The 16,100-nt window shown below is 41.7% G+C and overlaps 1 protein-coding gene across 2 annotated transcripts in view; it reads left to right on the top strand.

Annotated features, from left to right (window-relative positions):
- LOC129697171 (kinesin-like protein KIF3C) overlaps window positions 1-14,506 on the top strand; it is a 132,362-nt gene extending 117,856 nt beyond the window's left edge. For both annotated transcript variants that reach the window (XM_055635476.1, XM_055635477.1), the window contains 2 exons: window positions 11,757-11,926; window positions 13,939-14,506. In XM_055635476.1, the coding sequence (XP_055491451.1) occupies window positions 11,757-11,926; window positions 13,939-14,038 (270 nt within the window). In that variant the 3' untranslated portion in view covers window positions 14,039-14,506. The remainder of the gene's footprint in view (window positions 1-11,756; window positions 11,927-13,938) is intronic.
- Window positions 14,507-16,100: the final 1,594 nt, after the last annotated feature.

The following is a 16,100-nucleotide window of genomic DNA, read 5'->3' as shown; positions in this document are numbered from 1 at the left end:
CCTGAAGTCGATCATTATCTCCTTTGTCTTGCTGACATTAAGAGAAAGGTTGTTGTCTTGCACCAGGTTATGGCATGCTGAATCTCCTTCCTGTACTCCATCTCATTATTTTGTGATATCTGGCCCACTATGGTGGCGTCATCTGCGAATTTGTAAATTGAGTTGGAAATTTGTAAAGGAGCTAGACTATGAATTCAGTTGCCCCCATTAGGTTTGTATCTTTCTAAGCCCTACCTATTCAAGGTCCACTCTATGTAACTCTTAAACCTAATGATTGTATCTGATTTCATCACCTCCTCTGGCAGAGAGATTTACAGATATCAACCACCCTCTGCTTTAAAAAAACATTCTCCTCAAATCCCCTTAAAACTCCTTCCTTGAACCTTGAACCTATGCTCTATTGTTTTTGATATCATAGAACATAGAACAGTGCAGCACAGGAATGGACCGTTCGGTCCACTGTGATTGTGCCGAACATGAAGCCAAGTTAAACTGATCTCATCTGCCTGTACATGATCCATATCCTTCTGTTTCCTGAACATCCATGTGCCTATCTGAAAGCCTCTCAAACATCACTATCACATCTTTCTCCACCACCATCCTTGGCAATGTATTCCAGACCCCCACTGCACTCTGAATAAAAAGACTTGCCCTGCATAATCTCCATTAAACGTTCCCCCTCTCACCATGTAACTATGCCATCTGTTGTTGGACATTTCAACCCTGGAGATAGGCTTCTGACTGCCTACCCTATCTATGCCTCTATCTATTTTATAGACTTCTAACAAATTTCCCCTCAACCTCCAATGTTCCAGAGAAAACAATCCAAGTCTATCCAACCTTTCACTGTAGGTGAAACCTTCTAATTTAGGCAGCATTCTGGTAACCTCCTCTGTAGATAAAGCCCTATAGAGGTGCATCATCACTTCCTTACATTCAAGGTCGCTAGCAATGAAGGCAAAGATACCATATGCCTTATTTACCACCCTATCTACTTTTGTTGCCACCTTTATTGTGTTTTGGACTCCAAGATCCCTTTGCATGTCAATGATGTTATGGGTCTTGCCATTAACTGTATGCACTCTCTTTCAGACATTCAAACTCCCAAAGTGCAACACCTCACATTTGCTCTGGTTGATAATTTCCGCATCCCGGGTGCTTCATTGTAAATCCATCTGCAGCTCCACCTGCTCCACATTTGTTGTAACAGGACCTGCACTTGGACACAATTCCCCCAGGTATAGTCACCATAAATAATGGAAATGTCCCCGGTCTCCCACATTTTGCTACAAAGAGCAAACCACTGCCCTAACCTCCACATCCGCTATCTCCCGAAAGAGGAAAGAAAAACGCATCTGTCCCAAACAGAGTTCACCCTCCTCACTGGAAGCCAGATGCTCACCAAAATGCACACCTCATCCTCAACTGAGGCTTTTCATGACCTCTCCCACTATACCACCTCTCCTTTTAGTTCCGAAGGTGCCCAAGGTTCCACTGCTGCCTCTACACCAACAGTATATATTAAAATGTTACAAGCCTATAATAGATGTTAAAAGCTTTCAGTTACCATAAAGTTTTCGTAAAAATATAAATTTTGTGCCATTATTAATTTTGTACCAACTTTCAAAAGATAAGCAATTGTACACGATTGAAATATTTATCAATTAAACCATGATCAAATAGAAATTGGTCATCCAGAAACCACAGGCGTGAAAAGTGGGTCACCTGCACATGTACTACCCATCCACAACAGTTGTAATGCAAATATTATGGTCATATTTTAATGCTTTTGACACAAGCAAAGGAGATGGGTGGAGGTAGTTTGTGTTAAGGATGCAGCCCAAGCTGTGAGTGGATACATTTTGCAGTATATCTTAGAATTGAACAGAACATTCAGATCATGGTTACTGGCCATGAAGAGGAGTGACATCTTGAAATGATGGTTTTAATTTTCTAACTAATTAGCTAGAGGCAGCAATGTCTGACATAATACTGGATGTAAGTCAAACATTTGAGGAGTGGGGGTGGGGAGAACTTAGGTTTGATGGTAATGACTAGAAAAGAAGCATCAGAGACATATGCAATAGGTTTCAATTATGTGATTACATCTGAGGAACAGTGTTGTTTCCATCCAAGATAACCCCAGAGTTATGACCATTTGGCAGAGAAGTCTAAAGCATTGTGGAGGCTGATATGGTTAAGTTTGATCTAGTGCTGCTCGATTCAGTCAGTTGTTCAATGCGTATGTTTTAATTTGCTCCCTTGGACTCACAAGAGTAAAGAGCTAAGAAATATTTAAATATTAAACTGTGATGGTTTTACCAGGAACGACAATGACACAGGAGGAAGTGAAGATATGCTTTGAAAACGAACAGCTGCAGCAGTGTTGTGAAAGTATGGACAAGTGTCAGGCAGAGTTAAAGTCGTGGAGTGGGGCAGAGTGGGAGTGTGAATGGGATTTCTGATTGATTTGGAAGAGTTTTTTTTTCTCTGGCATGAAATCAGAACTATAGTAAGGTAGTGAAGACTACAGGGTAGTGGTCAGAATTAGTGGCAGCTGTGTCTGAGACCATAGAAGACCTTCCCTATCCTTGTCTTGCCCCCTCCCCTGGCATCAGTCTGAAGGAGGGTTTCGACCCAAAATGTCGCCCATTCCTTCTCTCCAGAGATGCTGCCTCACCTGCTGAGTTACTCCAGCATTTTTGTTTCTACCTTTTCTGCAGTTCTTTCTTACACACCATGGAAGAGGAGATACTTTCAGAGGTGAGGAAGTGGCTGTGCTGTTTGGACATGTCAAGGAATGCGTAGGAAGGAACTGCAGATGCTGGTTTACACAGATTATAGACCACAAAATGCTGGAATAACTTAGGGGGACAGGCAGCATCTCCGGAGAGAAGGAATGGGTGACGTTTCGGGACTCTCTGTCTGAAGAAGGGTCTCGACCCGAAACGTCACCCATCCCTTCTCTCCAGAGATGCTGCCTGTCCCGTTGAGTTACTCCAGCATTTTGTGTCTATTTACACAAGTTAAGTTTGTTTTTAGGGAGTGATCTTTCTGAATAAAATTGTTCTCTTCAAGCAATCAGAATAGTATACCAAATAAATCTATTATCTCTGAAGTCAAAAGTCTAAAATAAGTACACTAGTATTTAGGGTATTCAGTGGCACAGTGACACAGTCATTAGAGCTGTTACCTCACAAATCTGGGGACCTGGGTTTACTCATGGATGCTGCCAGTGTGGAGTTTGCACAATCTGCCCATGGCAGCACGTATTTCCTTCGGCTGCTCCAGTTTCCTTCCATGTCCCAAAGTCGTGTAGATGAGAAAGTTCATTGGATATTTAAAATTGCCCCTTACACGTGGGTGATTAAGCTTGAATTCATCCTATTTTATTCTCCCCACAGATTTCTCAAATTCCCTCTAAATTCTACAATGCGCTGTAGAATTTAGAGGGAATTTGAGAAATCTGTGGGGAGAATAAAATAGGATGAATTCAAGCTTAACATAAATTGAATATTTTATACTAATCCTGAACTAATCCCATTATATGATATGTGCTGACTATCCCTTGATAGCATATATATATTTGATGAGCCAAAGGGCCTATTTCCACACTGTTTGACTTGATGACTAGTTTGCAGGAGCATAAGGATCTGCATTAATTCTCCCTGCAACAGAGTGTAGTTGCGATTTCACACAGCCTAGAAGAGCACAAGGATTCTGTTGCTGCTTGTTTGAGGGAAGCTTTAACACCGGTACCGTGGAAACTTCATGAAATTAGTGGATTCCTCTTAATTAACGCCGTTAAATTACACAAGACCCAGTTGAGTGTCGAAAGTCAAGAGGATATTCACATATCCGCATGAAACATTTGTTACCAACGCATTGCTGAACACTGTTCCTGGCACTTGCTGTTGCAAAAAAGACCACACAGCTGCTGGCAACCACAGCAGACTGACAGAAAATGGGCTTTAATCGTTAATCAGTCCCGTTTGACCATGTTTGCTGCAGGATTAATTCAGTTTCTTCATGAGACCAGGTCGACAACCAACTACCCACGTTGTACCATATCCAGCTCGTAGCCCTTTGGACTGCTTTTATTTGCTCAAGCTACAGGGCTCTTCTCAGAACCCAGGCACGAGACAGAAAAAATCCCCCCAGCCACCTCCCTTGAAATAAACTGATGTCTCAGATGAATATATAATTCTTTTTGGAGATTGTCACAGTCTTTTTTGGAGATGGTTTGTCTTTCTCTTGGGATAGAGGAGACTAAGAAACAAATACATTGGTTTAGTGTGAGAGAGGAAATTAAATATTTAAAGATCTGAGGGGCAGGTTTGTCACATGGGTTCTGATTGGACCTGAACCAACCTGCCAAAGGAAATGGTGGAGGCAATTGAGATCTCACCGTTTAAAAACCATTTGGATAGGAAAGGAATAGAGGGTGCAAGAAATGCAGGAAAGTGAGATTAACATTGATAGGCATCTTGGGAAACAGAATTGGTTCAAAGGCCCTGTTTCCATGCTGTACCACTGTGATTCTATGATGGAAATTCTGTCTGTAATGAGATTCCTATGTTTAGATGAGCCTGAGACATTTTCCCAGGGTTGGATTTCAACCAGCCCATGAGCTGAATGCCATTTTTTTGAATGAGCCTACCCATAATTATCCATTAAACTAGAGGTGCAAAGAGAAGATAGTTCATTGCACCTTTTGAGCATCATATTCAGATGTTAGCTCCCCTCTCACATCACATGTTTTTTATTTGATCAACCACCAAACAGTTCAATCTAATCTGGGTACTGCTTACAAATGATACAACAAACATACATTGCTGTTATTAGAGGAGCATCAAAATGTATTGTAAAATGTATTTTATGGCTAGTTGGTACAATGGCTGAGTTTTTTAAATTTCATTCTCAGAAATACTGTTTGAATTTTAGTAAGACCTTGGCCAGCTCTTTAAATTTAAAGTGACACAAATGAGGGAGAATTGTAAGCAGGCATTTTTTAATAAAGTAGCCCAACACATTGCTGCCCAGAGTTCTCAGAAAAGAAAAACATAAAAATGACAAACTCATTCTGCAGTACCTTGGTCTCATTAGGAAGGATGATTCACGAACACTGACATTTTCCTCTAAAAGATCACTGTGGAGGTTGCATGGAGATAGTCTCTTGTGCAATGTTTATCCCTTGTCTCAAAGAGTAATCATCTATCTTGATCTACACAATTCTTGATTAGTACTGGTGTCAGAGGTTATGAGCCGAAAGCAGAAGAGCAAGGTAGAGAGGAAAAGATAGATCAGTCGTGATTGAATGGCGGAGAAGACTTTATGGGCTGAATGGCTTAATTCTGCTCCTAGACCTTTGTGAATGTTTGAGCCTGTGCATATACTGTGGCTTGAGCATTCTGAGCAGCTAGAACAGAGTTTCCAAAATGTTAGTGAAAGTAAACGTACTGGATGTGAAAGCAAAAAATCCCCCTGCTTTGAATTTTTTTTCTTGTTAATGCTCATCATATTCGATGATTAATTATTGACTGCTGCTGTAGAAAGTTGCTGAGATCAGTGAGAACAGTTTTGTCAACTTTTTTTTTGTCTTAACCTCCTTCAGCTCAGTTATTGTTAATAGAATGGTGTAGGTCTTTTTATTTGATTCAAACTCTTGCAAAAAGCATTCAAATTTGGAATGGAGTGAGATAAATGGTGAGAACACTCCCAGCCAAATATTCTCCAGTGTATAATTAGATAATTAAGGTAGTTATGGAATGTGATATGGAATTTGTTGAACTTCCATGTCTCTGAATGGTGAAATCGTGCATTCATAACCATTTCACACTATTCCTTTCACTAACAGCTATCTATCTATATACTTTTAAAACTATGTGTGTGTGGGTGTGTGTCATTTTGCTTTTGAAACGTATTTCCTCGAAAACCAGACGCAAAAACGCGGAGATTTTTACATATTTCGGTAGGGATGATTTCATTATTTCAGAAATCAACTCCTCTCCAAATTCAGTCAATTATTTCCCCAGATTTTGAATAAAGTTGTTCACAAAACTCATTTAAAAAAAATAATCAGCACTTGCCAGCTGCTGACGTCACAATGCCCACTTGCCCGCCAATCGAGGCCCCACCACTGTGGATTAATGCAGCTGCTGTCAACGCGCATGCGCAGTTTTCCACGAGGTACTTTCGCCACCCCCCTCTCCTCCCCCCCCCCCCGCCAGATCTTCAAAAGGCACAGAAAGAATGAGAATGTTCTGCAGAACAAAGATTCTACAGCTCAGCTCAGCTATAGGATCTTTGTTCTGCAGATCTCGGGGCAGCGGCACCTCATGCGCTGAACCTTCTCCTCACTGCCGGCACAGCTCGTGAAGCCCTGCCCCTCCTATCCCCCGCCCTCATTCCGCTCTCATTCTGCGCTCATTCCAGCTGTGATTTTCCAGAGAGTCAGAATCCGCTTCTGTCTCCGATCATCTGTCATTTAAAAAAAAAATTAGGGTTGCCCAGCTGCTGACATCACAATGCATTTGCACCTTCCCCCCCCCCCCCCCCCATGTTTTGTAAATAAGGTGCCAAATTGAATTATTTTTGAAAATGGCTCCCATCCTGATGTTGTGTGAAAGACCATCAACATTTATTTTGTTTTTCCAATGATGTTAAATAATGTCACCTGCTTTCTGGGAACTTAAAATAAAGAATGAAAACGCTGACAATAAAATTGATCCGCCAACATTCAAAAAGAGAAGGCTTCAAATTTTTCAAAATTGGGGTCAGCTTGGGCATGTAATAAAAATTTGTCCGACCTTTAAACTAGGCAGATTGCCCCCTCCAAATTTATAATGCATATATCCACTGTGTTAAACTTTGCAGTTCAAGTGCTCAATCAAAAAATATCTGTAATATAAATTTCAAATGTGTTTTTAATAACGCAGCACCTCCCTCTGCTGTGTAATGTGAGTATAACAGTTGAAGAAGAACTCTGAGTGGGATGACAATAAAACTCCTATAATCATCTGTGCAATTGTTCGTAAATCCTTATAGCTCAGCACCTGGCTCACTGGGAGGCTGGTTCCTGCATTCCTTTTAACAACCCAGGACCCCAGTTCTTGTTCTTCCTTCAACACTCCACAGTTCTGGTTCCCACTCTCCCTTTAACACACTCGGGTTGAGTTCCCCTTCTCTCTTTAACAATACAATACAATACAATACAACTAGGATAACACACTAGGGTTCTAGTTCCCACTCCTTTAAACATAACGGGACCCCAGTTTCTGCTCTCCCTTGATCACCCGAGGGCCTGGCTTCCATGTTCCCTTTAAACTGACATGCACCCTGTTTTTCCGCACTCCCTTGAAATTTTTCACACATTCTGTTCTCGCAGTCCCTTGAAACTAACTGGGTTCCTTGAAAAAAATATTATACCACTATGCAACATCTAAATCAATTGATTGAAAGTATTTTAGATCAGTAGTTGGAACAACATCTAATAGTCTGAAACACCTTTGCTCCATCAGTCTTGCTCCATCAAAGTCCCCTGCATGTCAGATTAACAGAGTTTTACAGCATTAAGGGAAAAATGAAATTGAAGTGTGATCTGATTCTGATCAAATGTTTGGTCTTAAGCCTATGGATAAGACATTCATTTCAGCAAGTTAACATAATGTAAAATCAATCTGGAACATATGTTTGCATGTGAGCTACACTTGAATATCTGAGAAAAGGCATGCAGTGTCTGCAATGTAAAGTACGAAGGTATCTTATTTTAGATACAGTTATGGAATGTGAATATTACCAGAAATGCCCACACTTATTATCAATCCTTCATTGCTCCTGAATTGAGCAGGCCATTGTTAGTCAGCCACATTGATGTGTCCAGATCCATGTAGATCAAAACCAGATGAGATCTAACAACTTGTGCTGTCCAAGTGTGTTCAAAATGGGGTAATGAAGGAGCGTAATTTTGCACACATTTTGGTATGCTTCAACTCGTTGGGAAATTCAACTCAATTTTTCAGTAAGATTTTCACTCATCCTACCACTTATTTACCTGTGTAAAGCTCCCCCAAATAATGTCATCAGCAAAACAACTCATCCAATTTGTCTACATTTCTATTTTCAATGTAATTGGATGTTAGGAACTGGATTTGATAAGGGAACTCGAGGTAAAGGAGCCATGAGGAGGTAGTGACCATAATATGATAAGTTTTAACTACAATTTGAGAGGGAGAAGGGTAAATCGGAGGTGTCGGTATTAGCAGTTGGAGCAAGGGCTGACTATGGAGCCCTGCAGGGAGGTGCTGGCCTAAGTTGACTGGAAAGGATACCCTAGCAGAGAGAGTGACAGTGGAACAGCTTCCATGGCAGGGTATTTCTGGGAATAAAAAATACAGAAGGTGCAGGATCAGTTCATTCAGGTGGACTAAGAAGAGGAAGAAAAAATGAGTTGCAGGCGGTGGGGACTAAGGGGAAAAAAAAATGTAGGGCCGAGATGGCCTCCAAGGGGGTAGTAAGGGGCGACCGTGGATGACAAGGTAAGTCAGGGAGAGTATAAAAGAGAAGAAATATAACATAGCAAAGATGAGCGGGAAGCCAGAGGATTGGGAAACTTTTAAAGGGCAACAGAAGATAACTAAAAAGGCAATATGGGGAGAAAAGATGAGGTACGAAGGTAAGCTAGCCAGGAATATAAAGGAGGATAGTAAAAGCTTCTTTAAGTATGTGAAGAGGAAAAAACTAGTTAAGGCCAAAGATGGACCCTTGAAGGCTGAAAAGGGTGAATTTATTATGGGGAACAAGGAAATGGCAGATGAGTTGAACAGGTACTTAGGATCCGTCTTTATTAAGGAGGACACAAACAATCTTCCTAATGTACTAGTGGCCAGAGGATCTGGCGTGGCACTGAAGGAGATTCACATTAGGCAGGAAATGGTGTTGGGTAGACTGATGGGGCTGAAAGCTGATAAATCTCCAGGGCCTGATGGTCTGCATCCCAGGGTACTTAAGGAAGTGGCTCTAGAAATCATGGACACATTGGTGATAGTTTTCCAATGCTCTATAGATTCAGGCTCAGTTCCTGTAGTTGGAGGGTAGCTAATGTTGTCCCACTCTTTTAGAAGGGCGGCATAGAGAAAAGAGGAAATTATAGACCAGTTAGCCTGACATCGGTGGTGGGGAAGATGCTGGAGTCAATAATAAAAGATGAAATAGTGGCACATTTGGAAAGCAGTAGCAGGATCGGTCTGAGTCAGCATGGATTTACGAAGGGGAAATCATGCTTGACTAATCTTCTGGAATTTTTTGAGGATGTAACCAGGATAATGGACAAGGGAGAGCCAGTGGATGTAGTGTACCTGGATTTTCAGAAAGCATTTGACAAGATCCCACAGGAGATTAGTGGGCAAAATTAGAGGTATTGGGGGTAGAGTGCGGACATGGATACAAAATTGGTTGGCAGGCAGGAAACAAAGGGTAGGAATTAGCGGGTCCCTTTCAGAATGGCAGGCAGTGACTGACTAGTGGAGTACCGCAAGGCTCGATGCTGGGACCGCAGCTATTTACAATATATATATTAATGATTTGGATGAAGGGAATCCAAAATAACATTAGCAAATTTGCAGATGGCACAGAGCTGTGTGGCAGTGTGAATTGTGAGATGCAGGATGCTATGAGGAAATGCAGGGGTGACTTGGTGACAGGGTAAAGGGTGTAGTGGGGGTTCATCAGTCATTGCAAGTTGCAGACATAGAAATTAGGTGCAGGAGTAGGCCATTCGGCCCTTCGAGCCTGCACCGCCATTCAATATGATCATGGCTGATCATGTGGATAAACCCCCTGATGACAAGGTCTAACTCCAAATATAGCCAATGAACTGGCGGTGGTTCAAAAACAGGAAGGCCCCCTTAGTGATTATTATATAAATGGTGCCTGTCAAGTTGGTAAGTTTCTAAAGGGAAGTCTACAACAGGATCTGGGGTCTGGTCCTTGTTCTATCAATAATGTCCTTCCTCATTTTGGAAATACTGTAAGCATGCAGGTACAGCAGTAGCAGTGAAGAAAGCGAATAGCACGTTGGCCTTCATAACAAGAGGATTTGAGTATAGGAGCAAAGAGGATTTGAGTATAGGAGCAAAGAGGTCCTCCTGCAGTTGTACAGGCCCCTAGTGAGACCACATCTGGAGTATTGTGTGCAGTTTTGGTCTCTAAACTTGAGGAAGGACATTCTTGCTATTGAGGGAGTGTAGCGTAGGTTCACGAGGTTAATTCCCGGGATGGCGCGACTGTCATATGTTCATAGATTGGAGCGGCTGGGCTTGTATACGCTGGAATTTAGAAGAATGAGAGGGGATTTATTGAAACATATAAGATTATTAAGAGTTTGGACACGCTAGAGGCAGGAAACATGTTCCCAATGTTGGGGGAATCCAGAACCAGGGGCCATAGTTTAAGAATAAGTGGTAAGCCATTTAGAACGGAGATGAGGAAAAACATTTTCACACAGAGAGTTGTGAGTGTGTGGAATTCTCTGGTGGAGGCTGGTTCGCTGGATGCTTTCAAGAGAGAGTTAGATAGATCTCTTAGGGATAGCGGAGTTAAGGGATATGGAGAGAAGGCAGGAGCGGGGTACTGATTGTGGATGATCAACCATGATCACATTGAATGGTGGTGCTGGCTCGAAGGGCAAAATGGCCTACTCCTGCACCTATTGTCTATTGAAATTCACCCAAAATCTAACTACAAGGAACAAAGATTTCCTGTACTTTTTATTTTACCCATAAGATCAGCCAGATCTGGTATGAATATTTACTGCATTACAGGTTTCTTAAAATGTATGCTCTTGGAGAGGGTATTCATGTCCTTCTGGAGACCTGTCCAGCAACTTCCTGCCTGGAGCATTTATCTGGCTGCAGCCCTGGAGGATATCCCTTGCTCCCTCTCAATGACACTGATCTCCATTGATCTCTCGAGGTTTTCTCCGATCTCCAATGAGCACTCTCCTATCATTTCCACATTTATCATTAGTATTCATCCCATGAAGCAGGAAGAATGTTGCTTGCATTATGCTGAGTCCAGTTAAATGTATATTGCAAAGATGGCAGCTGCTGTGAAGAACTGTGGCAACTAATACACTTACAACTGAAAATGACATTTCCAAATTTCAATGTGTGATCACTCAGAAACATCAGTTTCTTGCTGCCCTGTGAAACTTACAGCTAAAAGCCATGGCCTCATGGGATTTTCACATTGTTAGAATAACGTGCAGTAGGGAAGATTTAATAGGAGGGGCACGATATAATAGGAAGCTGAGTGGCAACTTTTTCACTTAGACGGTAGTGGGTATATGGAACGAGTTGCCAGAGGAGGTAGTTGAGCCAGGTACAATAACAGTATTAGAACAACACTCGGACAGGTACACGGATAGGAAAGGTGTGAAGGGATTGGGCCAAATCTAGGCAAATGGGACTAGCTTAGATGGGACATCTTGGTCAGCATGATTTTACAATTTGTGCTGCTGCTAGAAGTCAGAATTTCATTGCTCAGTTTTGGGACATCTGACAATAAAACACTGTCTAGACTCTTGAATTGGACTGAAGGGCCTGTTTCCATTCTGTGTGACTATGACCATGTATGTGGGGGGCGTTGAATTGTTCATATTGTATGACTGGACTGTGCTACTTCAGAGCCATTGCATTCCATATCAGCATTGACGCACCAGTACAATAACTTGTGATTCTCCTTCCTCTCTGGTGCAGGCTGAAAACATTCTGTTCTTAGAATTAGACATGGAAACACCCACAGTGTTTGAGCTGGAGATCCCACGATCGCAGTCGTTACATGAAGCCACTGGAGGAGAGCTACACCACAGCAGTTCTAATTTCCTAGATCGATCAACCACAGCCAGAGTGAGGAAGTCAAGATCATGGTGAGAATTTCTCAACTCTTAATGGCTGCTTTTGGTGGTATTGGTTCACTATTACCACGTGCACCGAGATATTTGGTTGATGCTGTGTTGTCACGTGTACTTCGTACAGTGAGGTTCTTTGTTTGCATGCAGAACAAGTATGCAAGACTCTATATACGTAATATACATATTACCTTTATTCATAAAGGGTGTCGGCAATGTATACAGTGACAAAATACAGTGAAAAGCATTTGATCATGTGAGATCCAATCAAATCAGATAATACTCTCATAGAAACATAGAAAATAGGTGCAGGATGAGGCCATTCGGCCCTTCGAGCCAGCACCGCCATTCATTGTGATCATGGCTGATCGTCCCCTATCAATAAACCGGGCTGGCCTTCTCCCCATAACCCTTGACTTCACTAGCCCCTAGAGCTCTATCTAACTCTCTCTTAAATCCATCCAGTGACTCGGCCTCCACTGCCCTCTGTGGCAGGGAATTCCACAAATTCACAACTCTCTGGGTGAAAATGTTTTTTTCCTCACCTCAGTCTTAAATGACCTCCCCTTTATTCTAAGACTGTGGCCCCTTGTTCTGGACTCGCCCAACATTGGGAACATTTTTCTTGCATCTAGCTTGTCCTGACCTTTTATAATTTTATAGGTGTCTATAAGATACCCCCTCATCCTTCTAAACTCCAGTGAATACAAGCCTAGTCTTTTCAATCTCAATGGGGAATGGCCTACTCGAGAGTAAAAAAGTCATTAAACTCCTTAAAATGATTATCAGTGCAAAAAAGCAATAAAGTTTATTAATATGGCAGCAATTCATGTTCATCAGTTCTAGGAGCAGAATTAGGTCATTCGGCCTATCAGGTCTACCACCATTCAATCATGCTGATCTATCTTTTCCTCTCAACCCCATTATCCTGCATTCTCCCCATAACCCCTGACAACCATACCAATCAAGAATGTATCTATCTCTGCCTTAAAAATATCCATTGATGGCCTCCACAGCCTTCTTTGGCAATGAATTCCACAGATTCACCACCCTCTGACTAAAGAAATTCCTCCTCATCTCCTTTCTAAACGTATGTCATTTTATTCTGAGGCTATGGCCTCTGGTTCTGGACTCTCCCACTAGTGGAAACATCCTCTTCACATCCACTCAATCCAGGCATTTCACTATTCGGTAAGTTCAGAGATCCCCCTCATTCTTGTAAACTGCAGTGAGCGTACAGGCCAGTGCCGTTAAACGTATTGTTTTGTAAGATGTTTCAAAACACCACAAACAAGCCTTGTCACTGAGCCAGACTTTAATCGGCAATGTTAGAGAAGATGTCTAAAAGCTTGATAAAAGTTGCATGTTTTATAGTGTCTGGAGAAAGGGTGGAAAGCAGAGATGCGGCAGAGTTTAGCGAGGTGATATCTGAGCCTGGAGCCTTGCCAGATGAAACCACAGCTGTGGACAGAGGGATGATTAACACTGGGAATACTCAATGAGCCAGCACTGGGAGAGCATAATGGCTGAAGGAGGTTCCAGAGACAGAGAAGATGGGACCAACAAATGGAAAAACATATTTGAATTGTGCAATGCTTAACTGGGAGTCAGAGCAGACTGGCAACCATGGGTGAACTGGAGTTAAGATAGGAGTTGGAAAGTTGTGGATTACCATATTTAATGTGTGTTGAGATAGGATGGCTAATCAGGGCCCATTTGGTCAAGAAATGTAAATAAAACACAAAAGGAACATAAAATAGAGATTTAATTGTAGTTCTTTGTAAAGAATCTGTGGGAATATGAATTGAAATGACCTGAAACATCGCCTATTCATGTTCTCCAGAGATGCTGCCTGACCCACTGAGTTACTCCAGCACTTTGTGCCTTCCTGCAGTCCTATACTGGACAATCAGTCTACATGACGTGCAAGTGGGATTCTAGTAATAATTTTGGAATAACTTAGACTTAAAATAGATAATTACGCATGTAAAAGATGAAATCTATGTTAATCTTTCTTTTTAATATTCCAGGTCCAGACCGGAGAGACGAGTAGCTTCCTCCTCTTCTTTCTCTTCACTGGCTTCAGGCTCTCAGCTGTTCTCTCATTCACCGGGGAAGGTGTTGCAGTGAGGAGCACAGTGATACTTGTGCCTGTTCTCACTGTTTGGTTAGAAATTCGTCCTCAGCCTGCAGCACGTAACCAGCAGGACAGCAATGGTTCAATTTCCAAAATATGCTTCCGTTAACTTTAATTGAGGCAAATGTTGGAAGCGAAGTACAATACCCAGCTGCCTCAAAACTGCTGATTTAGGACTAAAGACTGAGAACAGATTTCAGGGCATTTGTTTTTCGTGTCCCACAATTCATCTCATTGCATCTCACATAAAAATAGTCCATGTTTTTCAGTTTCAACAGATAATCCTGCTGTTTCAAACAGATAATTTGACAGTGGCCCTCAATCTTCATTCACTTTGCTGCATTACCTTGCAGTCTAAAATACCGGATTATAGGGGCACATAATGGGGCTTGTGGAAGAAACTCTTCTTCCTAAACAAGTTTAATAAACAAACCTATAAAAAAAAAAACAAATTATGGGAATCAACTGGGCTTTGAATAGAGCTTAAAAAAAGTTGAACAAAAATTGATCACTTTTTTATTTCATTTGCTGGATCTTCAAATTGTTCATTCTGAATTTTCCAGTATACTCGTATCTTCCATCCAACTTGATTCACTTGGAGATCCGTTCTGAAAGAAGATGTGTGTCCTGTTGTGCTGAATGCAGCAGATTGCCTGCCATGTTTATTTCTAAGAGCAGTAATGTCGCTTTGTAAATTTGTTGGACTTTTGATCCTAATTAAATTGATGTTGCTGTTGCTCAAAAAAAAGTTGAAATATTTAATCGCAGGTCCTGCTGTAACTGGGATTGAGGGTACTTTATTGTGGAATAAAATAAATAATTATATGCTCAAGAACAATAATGTGTATGAGTTAACTTTTTTCGCAAAGACTTGAAGTTCACCTTTTTTCAAAAAGTCAGAGGTTATAATATGAATGGGAGTGTCTAAATTATGGTCAATTATGAATATCCTATATAATATAAAAACAGATAATGCTGAAAATACTCGCGGCTCAGTGGGAAAAGAAATAGCAACATATTTTAAAGTTGAAGATTCTTTGTCAGAATTGTGAAGGAGACAAAATAAGCAGGATAAGCTGCAGGGAAAGTGAGGCGGGTTGTTGGGGGAGGGTGTGGGAGTGGAGGGGGCGTGAAGGGTGATGTCTTTCACAGGCAAAAACCAGGGTGACCAAGTTGTAGGAGTTATCCAGGAGTTCTGTAAACAACTGCACACAAATGCTCAAGGTGTTGCACCTTGTGAGCTTGTCTTCAGTAACCTACTGCCAGTATCCATAACAATTTTCTGTGGGGAAAAGCCTGGAAGATCAGATTTATAAAAGGTTTAAATCATGCATTGACACAGGTGAATGGGAATATTGAGAACCCCCCCCCCCCCGAAAATTCTGGAAAATACAATGGATTGTAAGGAATATGAGTGGTTGATGGGGAATGGGGTCGTGTGTGTTGATTGTTGTATAAAAAAATAAACAGGTGGAGGTATCAACAGAATTTCATTCAGTTATGATAGTAATGGGCCTGTCCCACTTAGACGATTTTTTGGGCGACTACAGGTGATTGCCGCAAACATTTTTTGCTGCCGTAGGTTGGCGTAGGTGTTGTCGTAGATTGTCACCAGGTGGTGTAGGTGAATTCCATTAAAACTAGTCCCTGGCAGTCGCCTAAAGAGTCATCTAAGTGGGACAGGCCCATAACTCTCAACTGACAAATGCAGGGTCTGGTAGAGCAGTGCATCAAGGTTATATAATGTGGTGCATTCAGTTCTGGAGGGTGCATCCCTGCCAGAGTAATTGGACAAGTAAAGTAACAAAATATTGTTAAAATTGATTAAAACGGCTTGCTTGTCTGGAAGATAAGGCGGCGAGGATTAAAAAGAAGGGTGATGAGCTTAGGAAACAGAGGGCATAGGACAGGGAAGCTTGCAAGCAGATGAAGAAACACACAACTAGCAACACCTTAGCTGACTAAAACAGTAATTCCACATCTGCCTGTTCACCTTTGCCCCACTGACACATGTCGGAGTTCTGACTGCGTCACGAACAAGGCAGAATTGTATTT

Source organism: Leucoraja erinacea, chromosome 5 (assembly GCF_028641065.1).
Source record: "Leucoraja erinacea ecotype New England chromosome 5, Leri_hhj_1, whole genome shotgun sequence".
NCBI lineage: Eukaryota > Metazoa > Chordata > Chondrichthyes > Rajiformes > Rajidae > Leucoraja > Leucoraja erinaceus.
Note: the sequence above shows the minus strand (reverse complement) of the source record. Positions and strands in the feature narration are given on the sequence as shown.